This window comes from Otolemur garnettii, unplaced genomic scaffold (assembly GCF_000181295.1).
Source record: "Otolemur garnettii isolate 467f Iridium unplaced genomic scaffold, OtoGar3 scaffold00119, whole genome shotgun sequence".
NCBI lineage: Eukaryota > Metazoa > Chordata > Mammalia > Primates > Galagidae > Otolemur > Otolemur garnettii.
This window is the reverse complement of record NW_003852514.1, coordinates 5,312,637-5,328,707: the sequence shown is the minus strand read 5'-3', so window position 1 is coordinate 5,328,707 and position 16,071 is coordinate 5,312,637. Positions and strand designations below refer to the sequence as shown.

Here is a 16,071-nt window from a genome sequence, read left to right as displayed (position 1 = left end):
TTTTTTTTTTTTTTGAGACAGGTCTCACTCTTTTGCCTAGGCTAGAGTGCACTGGTGGCAGTGGCATCATCATAGCTTACGGCAACCTCAGACTCTTGACCACAAGCAATTTTTTTTTTTTTTTGAGACAGAGTCTCCCTATGTGAGTGCCGTGGAGTCACAGCTCATAGCAACCTCAAACTCTTGGGTTTAAGCAATTCTCTTGCCTCAGCCTCCCAAGTAGGTGGGACTACAGGCACCTGCCACAATGCCTGGCTATTTTTTTGTTGCAGTTGTCCTTGTTGTTTAGCTGGCCCAAGCAAGGTTCAAACCCACCACCCTCAGTGTACGTGGCTGGCGTCATAACCACTGTACTATGGGTGTGAGCCAGGCCTCAAGAAATTTTCCTGCCTCAGCCTTCTGAGTGCCAGGAGTACATGTGTGAGCCACTATGCCCTGCTAGGGGAACTTTTACATGCTGTTAATGGGAATGGAAATTAGTATAGCCATTATGGAAAACAGTATGAAGGTTCCTCAGAAAACTAAAAATAGAACTGCCGTATGATCCAGCAATCACAGTGGGTATATATCCAAAAGAAAAGAAATCAGCATATCAAAGAGATAGATGTCTGCATGCCCATGTTTACTGAACATTCATTATTCACAACAGCCAAGATATGAAATTAACCAAAGTATCCATCAATGGATGAATGGGTAAAGAAAATGTGGTGTATATACACAATAGAATACTATTTGGCCATAATAATGAATGAAATCTTGTCCTTTGCAATAACATGGATGGAACTGGGGGTCATTATGTTAAGTGAAATAGCCAGGCAAAGAAAGATAAATTTAAAAAAAGAGAGAGAGAGAGAGAGAGAAAGACAAATATCACATGTTCTCACTTATATGTGGAAGCTAAAAAAAGTGGATCTCATGGAGGTAGAGAATAGAATGGTGGTTACCTGAGGTCGGGAAAGAGATTGGAAAGAAAGAAGAGAAGCTGATTAATAGATACGAAAATACAATTACATAAAATAAGTTGTAGTATTTGAAAGTACAACAGGGAAATTATAATTAGCAATGGTTTGTGTATTTCAAAATACTAATAGAGAAATACTGTAATGTTCTGGACACAAAGAAAAGAAAAATATTTGAGATGATATGCTAATTACATTGCTTTATTATACACTGCATATAGGTATCAGAATACCACATGTACCTCAAAAATATGTACAGCTATTTTATATCAATTTTTAAAAATACTGGGTGGAAAATGCCTTCTGGAAAAAAGCACATTTTCTACAAAAGGAGAGCCATTGATTTTTTCCTAAGAAGCCAGATCCATGACCTTATTCACTGTTACTATACAAGTTGCATATCCTTAACCCTAAAATGTGAAATCTTAAATCTTCCAATGAGAATTTTCTTTGAGCATCATGTCAGCACTCAAAAAGTTTGTGGAGTATTCTGGTTTTGAATTTTTGGATTAGGGATGCTAACCTATTAAGTATATAATGCAAATATTAAAAAAAATCCAAATCCAAAACACTCTGGTCCTAAGCTTTTGAGATAAAGGATACTCAACCTGTATACCCAACGAAGCTTGAAATCTTTTTCAGCTCCTAAATGGAGAAACTGAGGTATTTCTAAAGAAATGTTAGCAGAACTAGAAATCAAAGTCCTGAGTCTCTTTGCCACTAACCAAAGAAATGCAAAAGGTCATCTGACAAGTAAGCTGTTTAGAGTGATCATGAAGCAAAATGGAACCCAGGGCCCAGCCTTCCCAATGGACCAGCTGTAGTACAGTCCTTCATTCCACCCAGCTGAGGCCAGCCTGCAGGTGGCACCTGCCACGCACTGACCTCCCTTGCACTTGCTGAGAGTAGAGCATCCTATGGTCATGCCCTAAAAGCCAGACAGAGCTTTAGTTGTGAGCACGTCTGACTCCAGCTTTGCTTCCCACTTGCTCACACCCAGGAACCTGGGGGAGTTCCAGCCTAGGGGGGCTGTTCAGAGTGGAACAGGTCTTGACCAGCCTCACCTTCAGGAAGTTGGCCATTGTGCTGACGTGGCTGGCGCAGGCTCCCTTCCGCACATCGTTCACACCCTCACCTGTCTGCAACACAAGCACATCCAGCATGACCAAAGCCACTTCCCTCTCTTGGGGACCCAGAGGCTTCCATATGCTCCAGAAAAGAGAATATAGCAACCCCCAAAGCAGAAGCCATTCTTTTTCTTTTTTTTGAGAGAGAGCCTCAAGCTATTCCCCTGGGTAGAGTGCCGTGGCATCACAGCTCACCACAACCTCCAACTCCCGGGCTCAAGCGAGTCTCCTGCCTTAGCCTCCCAAGTAGCTGGCACCACAGGCGCCTGCCACAATGCCCAGCTATTTTTTTGGTTGCAGCCGTCGCTGTTTGGTGGCCCGGGCTGGATTCGAACCCACCACCTCAGGTGTATGTGGCTGGTGCCTTAACCACTTGAGCCACAGGCGCCGAGCCAGCAGAAGCCATTCTTCTGTGTCACACAGGTGAGGTTAGTTCCCATACCCCCAAGGGGCTTGTGAACATTTCCTGGGCAAGACGGCTACTGGTTTCCACTGTGATGGATTTTTCCTGAGTTTTCCTGGTCCCCACTAAGGAGTTCTGTTCTGCTGGAGCCCCTATGCCCCCACTCCAGACTCCTGCATACTCCCTCAGGTCCTCTACTCCATCAGAACAACTGCCATGAAGGGGATAGGACAAGAAGTTCTCATCACCGTGTTTATTCCACTGTGCAGGAATAATTCTATGTTTGGAAGGTTAATTCTGCATAGCAAAGACAGTTATTTTGGGGGCTGGAATGAATTACCTGACTATTCTGTTCATTCACCAGCTCTGAACTGTTCTGTTCATCTACTAAGTTGTGCTTGTAACACTCCATTCCTGATGTCAAGTCAGAGCAGCAAAGAAGACAATGGTTGTTTCCTGGGTCACATCTAGATGAAACAAGTTCCACATACCCAATTGATGAGGACAAACTTGGGCAGGCCGGAGTTAGGGTCCTTTACTCTGCAGAAGCCGTACATCACCTTCCCACTGTTGAGCTCCTCCACCATCTCATCCAGGCCACCCTCTGCAACAGGGTCATGAGGAAGGTCAGAGGCAGCCCCAGGACTTCCTGCTGGTCCTGGCCCCTATTCAACCAGGAACTGAACTCAGGCTACCCTAAACAAGGCTTCTGATCCCTGCTTGCATCAGCATCTTCCTGGGGACATGTTTAAAGTCAGATTTCTGTCCCCCACCCCCACTAAGCTGACATATGAGAGCTGGGTGAAACCCAGGAGTCTGCAATTCTGGCAAGCACTCAGGTGGTATTTTTACCCATGCTAGTTTAAAAACCATTCCTCTAAACCCACAGGTAATTCTGGAAATTAAAAACCTCACTTCCACTGCAAATTAGCCACCAGGTTTCCAAATGGTAGATTTCTACATCAATTTTATTGTTGCCTGGACTCCACAAAGGGCCACATTATGGTAAAGCCTGTTGAGTCACCCCTACCTTGCCTGTGCTCATTTAGACTCCAGGACCACCCAGATAGTTGGACCAGATGGAGCATCCCACATCTACATAACTGGCTCAGACCTCATAAACTCTTAGACAGAGGATGGTCTGATGGGGCTCCAGGATGCCTTAAACCATTCTCCCCTGACACTAAGACACAGCTCCCATCTTTCCCAGGTTATAGAGAGGAGGAAATGATCAGATTTTTAGCTATAGGGTTCCACAGAACTTGGGACAGTTCAGAGTCCCCACTCTGGAGATAGCAACCTGCTACATTTGCAGCATAGTCCTGTTTTGTGCCATTGGGGATAACAATAGGAAACTTGGGTTGATCCCTGCAACTGCCAGTTGGCAGGCATATCATGTGAGTCTAGTTCAATGGCCATACTTCTAGAAAGAAGATGCTTCAGGGAGAAGAGGCTGTGAGAGGAAGGGGCTTTCTACCAATAGTCACCAAGGTGACTCCAAACACTCACCAAACAATGAAGCCTTGTCTAGCTCAGGACAGAGGCAGGGGCCATGTGAACTCCAGAGGAGGAGCAAACTGGCCTTGAGGATGCAAAGCAGTTGGGATATCAGCTGGGAGGCCATGGGTCACACCCACTGTGTATGGCCCAGCCAACTATGACAGCCTCTGCCCAATAAACTGTCTGTAACTGTAGAGACAATCCATAGATGTCTTCCTTATGACTGTGCTGTCAACGCTTCTTCCTAGTGAGGGTGGGTCTCTTCATATACTTGGTCCATGGCCAGAACAGGACAGAGGCAGAGGAGGACATGTCTGCAGACCTTCTCTGCCAGCACCAGCCCTGGGGCTGGCATCCTTCCCGCTGCCCAGTACAGTTTGCCAATGAGCTGGAGAGGGCCAGCCTATTCTCCCTCTCAGCTCTCCCAAACCAGACACAGATAAAGTGCCGCCCTCCACCTTCAGTGGAGAAAGTCAAGGAGGAATTTTTTTTTTTTTAATTTATTGTTGAGGATTCATTGAGGGTACAAGAAACCAGGTTTCACTGATTGCATTTGTTAGGTAAAGTCCCTCTTACAATCGTGTCCTGCCCCCAAAAGGTGTGGCACATACCAAGATCCCACCCCCCTCCCTCCTTTCTCTCTCTGCTATTCTCTTCCCCACCAAGGAGGAATGTTTTTATTTATAAACATCTGGAACCCAACGCCCACCAGAAGTGGCCAGTGAGTACTGGAGGCCTCATGCTGTTTAATGCACTGAGGTGGCCAAGGGCTCTGGACACCGGTCTTGCTGCTGCCGGTCCACGTCTCAATCATGGAAGTCAGGGTGGGTCTGCAGGAGGAAGGCTTGGCCCTACTCCCCACCCTCAATGGGGGAAGGTGTCACTACAGTTGAGTCACATGCAGGTGTGCTAGTTCCCTTCCTCCCACTGCAATGCTGACGTACTATGCAAGATAGACTGCTACGCAAAGATAGACTGCCGACAGTGAGAAACCTCTCTTCTTTGTACACTTCACCCTTCTGTCTCTTGTTGCCCAATAACCCTTTTGGGATTGTACTCACCCCCAGTGCCAGCCACTCGGATGTCATTGCTGTTGCCTTCATAGGTGAAGAGAGCCCTGAAACAAAACACAAGTGGGCTCTATAGCCAACACCTTAGTTTCCACCTGCCTTCACACCTCCCATGGCTTCCCACCACACACCAAAAGCTTGGCCTGAGGGTGACATGGTGGGCCAACACAGGCCCCCTCCTCCTCTGTTCTGACCTGAGAGGCAGGTTCTCAGCAGGCTGCTGTGTAGTCTTCTCAGCTCTGAAGCTGGGCTGATGCTGGCCTACCTTACCATACGGCTTAATGTGGGGGGAGACAGGAGGATACATTTACTGCAAGGTGATGACGTGTGGAGTTCGTACAATGACGTTCTACACATTCATGTGTGAAATTCTCTCCCAGCTGCCAGGTATATGGATTGAAAAGACAAAACATACCTGCGTATTTCTGAACCCAGCACACCCAAAAAGAGAAACAAGGAGACATGCATACACGTGGCTTTGTGGAAGGCCGTCCACCACTCCTGTGCATGTCTGCCCTGGCTCCTGTGAAGCCTGGCCAGCGGGGAAGCAGGTTCTTTTGGGCTTGAGACTCTCTGGCAAATGCGGACTTTACAGGTCATGTTCAGCATCAGAAACCACAGGGGCAGTGATACCACATGAAGTCACACATCTAAAACCAGGGCCCAACAAAGCCTTCACATGTCTGTGGGCAAATTTTCTTTCTATTGGAGCCTTATCTGGCTGACACCTAGACTTATCTGGTAACACCTAGACCATGTCTTTCTTCATGCCAGAAGAAAGAACTCTGGAAAAGATTCTGTCTTTTAAACTTCTGCCCCAGAGGTATTCAGGAAATAAAGTAAATTTTATTAAATTTAAGCCATAGACAGTCCCTTGACCAGAACAAAGGTTACTAAAGGAAAACACTGGGGGACAGGTGATCTCCTAGAGATAAGCTATGTGTGAGCTCCCCTGTAGTACACATTTGGCCAGCTGTAGGCACCAACCCTGTGTCAGGTCAATTGCCCCAGCAGTGCCCGTGGACATGGGGTAAGGACACTGACCCATCAATCTGCAACTCAAAGGCAAAACCCAGTCCAGTGTCTCTTGTCTTCCCAGGCTCCTAGCCACAGGCCTATGAAGGCTGGCTAGAAAAGAAGCTCCAGGAATTGTCAGATGGGAACTAAATCAGCTTTGACTTGGCTTCCCCAGAACTCTGCCAGTGCCACTAGGCGGAGATGCCTATGCCTGACAAAGACAGAAGAAATGAGATCCAGGCCTGGTAGAACTGACTGGTAAGGAGCAAACAGCCACCAGGAGCCACATTGCCTAACAGAAGAGACTACAGAAGGTGAGAAACACTTAGGAAGAAACACTCAGAGAAAAGGAACTAAAGAACACAGAGAAACAGAGAAAGATTTGGGAGGAGGTACCCTGCCTGAGCTGGTGGAGCTCTCTGGAGCAAAGAAGCCCATTCCTCTTGATGGTCACAAAGCCCTGGCTGCCAAGACAGGGAACTGGCACAAGCAACACGGAAGAGAAGACGGCACTTGGACCCAGCTCTTGCAAAAACAGATTCAGCAGCTGTAAGAGCTGAGCTTGGTATGTGTCCCTACCCCTCCAAATTTGTCCTCCCTTCAGGCTCCAGGCTAAATTTAAGAATGTTCTCAGTTCAAAGGTTCACTCCCACATGTTTAGACTTCTACCCTTCTTTCAAATCAATATGAAAAAATATGGCCTGTGTATATCGAGAAAGGATATGGAGTGTCAGATATCTTATAATTCAATCATTCATTCTGAAAATAAGTATCGAGTACCTACTGCTTACAGATGATGGGAATGCAGTTATGAACAATTCCTAAAATGTCCTGCCTGTGGAACTTACTATCTAGTGTAGTGGTTCTCAACCTTCCTAATGTTGCAACTCTTTAATACATATAGTTCCTCATGTTGTGGTGACCTCCAACCATAAAATTATTTTCGTTGCTACTTCATAACTTTAATTTTGCTAGTGTTATGAATTGTAATGTAAATATCTGCTATGCAGGATGTATTTTCATTGTTACAAAGGGGTTGCGACCCACAGGTTGAGAAACACTGTTCTAGTGGCAGAAAGACACACACCTAATACTAAGGTACTGTCAGGAAGTGAAACAGATGATGTGTGAAATAGGTGATGTGTGAACCAGGTGAGAACAAACCACACCAAGATAAGGGAAGAAGGGGCAGTAACAGATCCAAAATGGATAGCTGATGTGTGGTTACTCTTTACTCTATCTGGCCTCAAGGACTGCCCCAATGCCTTGGCTCAGTGTGCGAAAGATTTTATGACCCACCAAACTGGAGATAACCTCTCCTTCCCCTGATATTCTCTACCACCTTTTCTATATGGTTCTCAGTCCAACTATTTTTTCTTTTTTTTTGAGACAGAGTCTTACTTTGTTGCCCTCAGTAGAGTGCCGTAGCATCACAGCTCACAGCAACCTCCAACTCTTCAGCTTAAGAGCTCCTCTTGCCTCAGCCTCTCAGGTAGCTGGGACTACAGGTGCCCAACACAATGCCTTATATAAAACAACACCTAAAAATAGCCTTGGATATTTTTAGAGACAGGGTCTTATTCTAGCTCAGGCTGGTCTCAAACTCCTAAGCTCTGGTGATCCCAATGCCTCGGCCTCCCAGAGTGCTAGAATTATAGGCATGAGCCACTGCACATGGCTTCCAACTTTTTCTTTCTTTTTAAACACAGACTGGGTCTCGCTCTGTCACCCAGGCTGGAACTCCTGGGCTCAAGTAAATCTCCCAAATCCTCCAAGTGCTGGGATTACAGGCATGAGTCCACAGTCCATCTTTCATCTGAGCATCTGAACTCAGCAGCAAGGACAAAGGCAGGGCCTATCCCTTCTAGTAAAGACATAAAGATGACAAGGAAACAAGCACATGAGGGTACATGTCTGAGGGAAGTCAATCAGGAGGATGATGGGAAACTGTGACTGTAGCCAGGGAGCCAGGAATCAAGGAAGGCCTCTCTGAGAAGGCAACATCGAAGCAAAATGTGAAATCTGGAAGCTTCTGAATGATGATATGGAAGAAGAGTGCTCCCAGCAGAGGAAGCAGCAAGAGCAAGGGCTCTGAACAGGAACCAATTCGCAAGTTTGAGGAAGAGAAACAAAGCCAGGGAGTGGTGGTAAACAGGTATGGCCAGTGTGCTAAGAGGGAGGAGGGGTAGAATGTGGGTCACTTGGAGCAATGAGTCCAGGCTTTCTTCAAGGTGCAACAGGAAGCCACTGTGTATAGGCACAACAGTGACATGGTCAAGATATTTTTTCAGGCCACACAAGATGCAGTTCTAGCACTCAGAGCCTGAGGTGGGAGGACCACTTGAGCTCTGGATATCTAGACCAGCCTGAACAAGAATGAGACCCAGTCTCTACTAAAAGTAGAAAAACTAGCCAGGTGTTGTGGCAGGCACCTATAGTCACCAGCTACTTGGGAGGCTGAGGCAGGGGGATGGATTGAGGTTGCTGTGAGCTAAGCTGATGCCAAGGCACTACAGCCTACAGTAACAGAGCTAGACTTTAGTCTAAAAAAAAAAAACATCTGATGAGTAGCTAGCTACCTTAATGGCTGTGACAATGAAGGTGGAGGCCAATACACGCTGAATGGCAGGCACAACCTGCAGTGCACCCTAGAGGGAGAGAGAGCAGGAGGGGTGGGTAACTGCCGACCAGGGGTGGTAACAAGGCAGTTTTGAGAAGAAGCCCAAGGAAAGGCTAGAAACATGGGAGGCCCAAAGAGAGAAGCCCAAACTGCTGGCTGGGCTGTGGGGCATCATCCTCAAACCAGTGATAGTCTCTGAGACTGATGATAAAGAGAGGTATCTCTTTAAACAAGCACATTCAGCATGTATTGGCCTCCATCTTCATTGTCACAGCCATTAAGGTAGCTACTCATCAGATGCTTTTTTAGACTAAAGTCTAACTCTGTGCCAGAGATTGATTAGAAGGACTAGGAGTTTCCCAGGTAAGTCAGTAAGGGAATCCTCATGATCAAGAACATGTAAAGGAGCAAAATCCCTAATGGGGCAGGGATGGAGAGGGGCAGAGATTCTTTTGGGTTTCAAAGCTAGGTGGCATCATATGGATGTGAAAATGGGGCACTCAGTGGAGAGATACTTTTGACAGGATTTGAAGTAACAAAAGGGGCCTACGGGCCCTCTGTGAATCACAATCAGAAATAGGAGAGAGGCAGAACAGAGAGCTGACATCTAAAAACCTTCCTGGGGAAAATAACAGTGACTGACATGTGAGTGAATTTCCTGAAGGATGATCAAGACAGAGGAACCCTACCAAGGAAGTTATAAGACATCCTTCCTGAGATAGATGCCTCCCAAACAGAGAACATGCTGTTTGGCACAAGTGCCATCTAAGGCATTCATGGTGACCTGGCCCCAGACCTGACAGAAGAAACTCTGCAGACCCAGACAACTGGTGTTCTGAAGCTCTTCCCCTAATGGCCTGTGATTGAAGAAAAGGAAAATCTATGTCCTCAGTGTCCCAACAATGCCACTGTATGAAAGTCACTCCATGCCAGTTAGCAAGGAAGTATAGACAAGGTGAGAAATTACTTAGACAAGGGGAGATGGCCCCCTACACAAGGGGCAGACTTAGATAGGAGGGCCTGGGTGTTGACCACAGGGTGTCCACACCATGACTCAACCTCTGAAGTCCAGTTTCTACTCCCCAAGGTTGAGCACCTTAGCCAATCATATTCAGCATATTTCTCAGAACTGGAAGTGCTCAAAACTGGTCAGCAACAGTTTAAGTTAATGAGAAAGTGTTAGAGAATTATTAAAATCATATATAGCTGTGCATATGTGCAGACCAGAGAGCTGACCGTGTGTGGGAGTTGCCCGGGGTTATGCCAGACACTTCAGATCCAGGTTTCCAGTACTGTAAAGCCCCACCAACTGTAAGATGAGATTCTATCACTTATAGCCTCATAGGGTAGATCTTGGGTGCTGGAGAAAAGATGAGATCTTTTTCCAAATAGCCAGCATCCTACTTCCACACATCTTTCAATGGCTCAGAAGAAGTACTCTTCTTGGAGAAATGGAAGTTCTGAAGTTCGCATTCACAGACAAAGAGGGATCCGGACTCCTGACCTCTTTGTCTGAAGCTTCACCTGGCCAGCCAGGCTGCCAGACCTCTCCCAAAGGCCCATCCCTGAATATAGTGTTTGGAAGAAACTGGGCGTGGCTTCTACCTTCTCAGGGAGGGCTATGTAGGACCCCTTATTCCAGAGCTAGAAAAAACCTGGTGAGGCAGCACGTACAACCAGGCCGAGAATACAACATGGAAACCCGCAGAGCCACACTGGGTGGCCAGAAGCACGGGGAGGGTCTGGGGGCTCACTGGGTCCCTCTAAGACGGATTTAACCTGTCCATGCAGGGCAAGGAATGACAAGAATGGGACAGCATCCTCGCTGCGGTGTGGGGCAGGCAAACTGGTGAGTCCTGGACTGCCTGCGGCGGCGCTACTTAGCGCTCGCACGCCCCATCTCCCCCGCCCCCAGCTCGCCCCGACAGACCCTCCCCCAGAGGCGACCCCCGGCCCACCCTCCGGCCCGCCTCGCAGCCCACCAGTTGATTGGGGACTTCTCGGTGACCACTCGCCCGTAGGCCTCCTGCAGCGCCGGCCCGTTCCGGCTCAGGTTCGCCGCCATGGCCCGCCCCGCAGTCTCCGCGCCGCCGCTGCCTCTTCCGGGCCGGCAGCGTCTGACAGCCGAAAGCCTCGCCTCGGCCGGCCGGAAGCCCCGCCCACCGTCCGGAAGCGGAAGTGGCGGAGCCGGGGGAGAGCGCAGGGTCCAGCCCCGCTGCTGCACAGTGCGGTTGCGGCTTCTGATGCTGGAAATGAGGAAGGGCCCGGCCTTCCTGAGGCCTGCTCCCTCCCACTAAGCCTTGCAGGCCTGGCTGGGGAACCCGGTCGAGTTCCCTAGTAGCTGCTCTCACAGAGTGTGTACACATTCTTAATTCTTGTCGCAGTTAGTGCACTTACTTGGGAGATCTTGGGTTCACCACAGTCTCCCTCCAGACGGGATCTTCTGAGGCTGCATGTGGACCCCTGACAGAAATTTGATCTAGGAATGGAGGAAGCATAAATTAATCAATGCACTACAAACCTAACTCAAGGTGCTTTTGTGCTTTCGGTTTCTAACCTGTGTTCTGCATTTTGCTTGAGGCTAGGGTTGTGGAGGTGAGAGAGGATACCCAAGAAGGGTGAGGTTTTGGAGGACAGGTCTTCTCAAGGAGACCACAAGGATACACCTGCAGGGTCCTCTCTATGGTGACTCAGTTCTTGGGAATTTGTAAACTTCCTGGAACTCAGAAATTTCCAAGTTCTGTGAAATCTTGTAATTCTGTAGGGGCCGGACTAGCACCTCCTGCTTGATTCAAACTGGCAAATGAGAAGGGTACCTATGGGGTGGAACTTTTTGACTGTCGATAAAAAGGGAAAGACCAAGCCAGTCGGGGAGCCCGGCAATTTGGGATTCTTCTGTGCTGTAAGCTCCTGGCCAATAAATAAAGCCTTTCCTCTTCTAAACAAGGTGTTTGGGTGCTCTTTCTCTCCTTGGACCTCATTTTCCTGCAACAGAGGAATGAAGAGACACACACCCCCCCCCCCACCCACCCTCCTCCCGCCTCTCACGGTGTGGAGACAGACACACACCCCCCCCCCCATTGTGCTCCATCTCTGTATGTGGGATGGTTTCCCTGCCTGGAAGGAAAGGGCCCATAATACCTCAACCTGCTCCCTTCCTTCAGGGCCCCCAGTTCTTTCCATCCACAAATGTGCCTGCACTGACTGAGCTACTTACCTATCTGAATGAGAAGGGAAATGTGCCAAGGACCAAGGCAGCGCACAGCTTCTTTTTCTGCTGAGCAGAATAACTCCCTCAAATACAGCTTCACAGGCTGTTAGTGATGCAGGACAAGGTGGCACCATGACCTGCTGCCTTAGCGGAGGTTTTGATGCCGCTGCAGATGGAAGAAGCAGCTTGCTGGAAGGGCTTGAAGCGCAGACACCTGCAGGTGAGACACTGGCGCTGACTGGAGGACTAATGGCTGGTCAATTTCATGTAAGTTTCCAAGGCCTGAGAGCTCATCAGACAGCTGGCTGTAACTGGTGAGTACCCCCTCCCTAAAAGTCAACCTTGAGTTCAGGCAAAACAACCCCCCTGCCACTATATAAGCCCCTGAACAGAGAGCCTGAGGACAGACCTCAAAGGGGGAGCAGGAGAGCTTGTTCCCCTCCTGGGTTCTCTCTGCCAGGAGGTTTGGTTTTTTGGTAGTTGTAGTTTTTGTTTCTACAAATAAATCCTGACTTACCACTGATCATGTGGTCTGTCGATTTATTCTTCGCGGAGACCAAGAACCTGAAATTCTGGTATCAGATTTGGTGAGCCAGCCAGGAGAGAAGACAAAGTTCCGGTATTATTAGGGCCATATCTGCTTTGGAGTTCAGGCTAAGATTTCAGAGAAGTTATAGCCATGCATATCCTGTATACTCTTATGTAAGTCCTATCACAAGATCTGGAGTAGGAACTGGTAATCCAACACGCACATACTTCTGCAGCGATACATGTAAATAATGAGCTAAGTACAATATAAGAAAACTCTGGGCTGGGTGTATTGGCTCATGCCTGTATTCCTAGCTCTCTGGGAGGTGAAGGTGGGAGGATCCCTCAAAGCCAGGAGTTCAGATAAGCCTGAACAAGAGTGAGTCCTTGTCTGTACTAAAAATAGAAAAATTTGGGAGGCGCCTGTGGCTCAAGGAGTAGGGCACCGGCCCCATATACCGGAGGTGGCGGGTTTAAACTTGGCCCTGGCCAAAAACTGCAAATAAATAAATAAATAAAAATAAAAAAATTAGCTGGGCATTACGTAGTTGCAGCTACTGGGGAGGCGGAAGCAGGAAGATTGCTTCATGCCAGGAATCTGCATTTTCTGTGAGATAGGCTGATACCATGGCACTGTAGCTTCTGTGACAGAGCAAGACTTGGTCTCAGAAAAAAAAAGGAAAGGAGGGAGGGAGGTTGGTCAGAATGAAAGAAAGAGAGAGAGAAAGTGGAAAAGGAAAAAGAAACTCTAGCCTGATAGCAATTGCACTCAATTTTTGATGCCAGATGTACTACCCAAATCTTAAGGTGTTGGAATCTTATTGTTCAGATAGGAATTGTGGACCTAATTTGGGCACAAACACTGTTCATTTGTTATCTCTATTTTTATTTCTCTTCACATCGTTGTTTTTGAGACAGAGTCTCAAGTTGTCCCCCTGGGTAGAGTGCTGTGGCGTCATAGCTCACAGTAACCTCCAACTAGGGTTTAATCAATCCTCTTGCCTCAGTTTTTCTGTTTTTAGTAGAGATGGGGAGTCTCGCTTTTGCTCAGGCTGGTCTTTAACTTGTGAGCTCAAGCAATCCACCTGCCTCGGCCTCCTAGAGTGCTAGGATTGTAGGTGTGAGCCACCACGCCTGGCTCATTGTTTGTCTTCTTTGTTTTGTGCTGCTATACAGACTAATTACAGAGAACAGAAATTTATTTTTTCATCACTCTGGAGGCCAGAAAGTCCTAGATCAAGACAGTAGCATAGAGGGAGGGCCTTCTAACTACATCACAACATGGAGGAAGGGCAAAGAGATGGTGAGAGACAGACAAATGGAGGCTGAATTCATCCTTATAAAAATAAGGAACCCACTCCCATTCACCTCTCAAAAGTACCATCTCCTAACATTGTCACATTGGGGATCAAGCGTCCAGAACATGAATTTTGGGGGACACATTCCAACTATAGCACTTGTTTTATAGACAGAAGCTTTAATCTCTGATGCGAGAGCAGTTACCTCATCCCAACCTGGAGAGGTCTTGGGTTCTGGTGGAACATGCCTTCCTTTCAGCAGCTCCAGTGTGCAGTCCTCACCCTTCCTTCCGATCTATCTCGAATCTTCTCTTCCACATTGCAGGCCTCTCCAGTTCTCTACTTTGACTCCACTACTGTATTTACATCAGAAAAATGAACTCACATCAATGGAGGCTACCTTGCTCTCTCAATTTTCAATCTTTTTTCCCCTTACCCTTCAATATTATCTTGGCTGCCCTTGTTTTTTCCTCATACCATACCCTCAGGTGACCTTCTGTTCAACCACAGCCTCTCTGCCTTCAATCCACATATTCTAGGGGAGTTTGTTCCTCTGGGCATGTTCCTACTAAAACACCTTCTAGTTGCCAATTTCCTTCACCTATTTGGCTGCCAGTTCCCAGCTTGGTGTATGGGAGTGAGGCAAGAAAATAAAAGCAGAACTAAAAGAATCTATCTGTCCTAGCCGCTCTGTATAGGCCTCAGCCAAGCCGCAGGCATTTCTGCTGTCTGCGTGTTTCTCCCCTGACATACTTGGGGCCTAGATTGTAATCCAGTAACTTCCTTGGGTATCTATTGCCTTTGGGGCAGGTGGTCCGACCGGTCTCAAGGACGAGGGTGAATCTGACCTTCCCCCTTGAGCCCGGGACCTTGAGGATGATGTCATGTTTCTCTGTCTTATGACCCTCTCCCACCCTGAAAGGTGGATAAAAGAGAGGCAAGAGATTGAGTTGGGGGGCTTGGTTTTGGGGAACACGCTGGTGTTCTGAGTACCCCCGGCCGAATAAACCTGCTTCCTCTAATTAACTGGTGCCTGGAGTCTTCTGTCTGCATCGGTTTCCTGCTACAGGAGCACTTTTCAACATTCCATCAACCTGAGAAGAACCTACCTAACCTGAAATCAGGTTTTCAGGCCAAAGAAGCAGGTATCTGTGTTCTGGAATTAGATCACCTCAGTATGGTGACCAGGCTCATCTATGCTAATGAGGGAAAAGCAAGAAAACCCCCAAATCCATGGAGAGGTCATGAGGAAGGGTCTTTGGTGGTAGGACATTGCGGAGAGCACTGGGATTTTGCTTCCTGCTATCCTGTGTGGGAACTGTCTCAACCTGACATGCCAGAGAAGGCCTCTCTGAGGAGGTAATCCTGGAGCAGAGACTGAATGGGAGGTGGGGTGCCTCAGGTCATGAGAAGATCTGAGAGTATTAGAGCATGTGTTAGAGTTCTGAGGTAAGCCAGCCTAATGGGTCTAAGGAATGAGACGTAGGGAGGAGAAGGCTTGGGGAAGGGCTTTGAGTTTTATTCTAGGTATAATGGAAAACTTGATGGATTTTAAAGAGGAGAGGAAGTGACCTGCTCTATGCAGACAATCTCTCTCCCTATCTCTCACACTCTGTTTTTCTTATGTTTCAGTGTCTTGTTGGCTGTCTCTCTCTTACTGGTTGACTGTTCCTTGGTTTGAGAATGTGGGATGTCTCCAGAGGTCTTCCTAAGACTCCTCTCTCAAATAATTCCTATGACCTTCCTGTACACTTTAGACTTGTATGTGGATGAAATCTGAACCTGCTTTACCTCTTGAGGTACTTCTAGCAGGTATAGATGACAGGTCTAGACCATAAAACCAGAACCCTGAATGGTCCTCCACACCCTAAGGGCAGTTGACCATGTCCTAAAGGCATCTGAATCCACATCTTGAAGAAGGATCCCACTGGGAGACTCCTTCTGGAGCCCACCATCTGGAAGGATGAGCCTTAAGAAAAAGAACTGTTCTGACAAGCACAGCAAGACCAGTAAGAAAGGATTGCTCTTTATTCAAAGTCTTCATCAACAGAAATGTCAATAAGCATATTTTCTTAACCACCACCAGATTACATCTCTCTATTCCAGCTATACATGCCCACATTAACTACAGAATTAGAGAAATGAAATCATTGCCTTTCCTGCCCTAAAAAGAAAATTTGTTTATCCTCTGAGGTAAGTGGAATCCAGTAAACAAGCCTTACACATCTTGAGAGATTAAAAAACAAAAACATTGGGTGGTGCCTGTGGCTCGGTGAGTAGGGCACCAGCCCCAAATACTGAGGGTGGCGAGTTCAAACCTGGCCCTGGCCAAACTGCA

General features: G+C 47.5%; 2 protein-coding genes across 6 annotated transcripts in view; both read right to left on the bottom strand.

Annotated features, from left to right (window-relative positions):
• Positions 1 to 11,999, bottom strand: part of DBNL (drebrin like) — a 19,257-nt gene extending 7,258 nt beyond the window's left edge. For 2 of the 5 annotated variants that reach the window (XM_023517727.1, XM_023517728.1), the window contains exons 1-4: positions 11,094 to 11,225; positions 5,051 to 5,106; positions 2,981 to 3,093; positions 2,024 to 2,098 (exon numbers count right to left, since the gene is read on the bottom strand). In XM_023517727.1, the coding sequence (XP_023373495.1) occupies positions 2,024 to 2,098; positions 2,981 to 3,093; positions 5,051 to 5,106; positions 11,094 to 11,194 (345 nt within the window). In that variant the 5' untranslated portion in view covers positions 11,195 to 11,225. The other 3 variants (XM_023517729.1, XM_012809969.2, XM_012809971.2) reach the window with 3 other exon arrangements.
• A 71-nt stretch (positions 12,000 to 12,070) lies between these two features.
• The window catches only part of UBE2D4 (ubiquitin conjugating enzyme E2 D4 (putative)), a 46,490-nt gene continuing 42,489 nt past the window's right edge, over positions 12,071 to 16,071 (bottom strand). The window contains exons 7-9 of the transcript XR_002775191.1: positions 13,939 to 14,089; positions 12,425 to 12,479; positions 12,071 to 12,121 (exon numbers count right to left, since the gene is read on the bottom strand). The gene's annotated coding sequence lies outside the window, so the exon portion shown is untranslated. The remainder of the gene's footprint in view (positions 12,122 to 12,424; positions 12,480 to 13,938; positions 14,090 to 16,071) is intronic.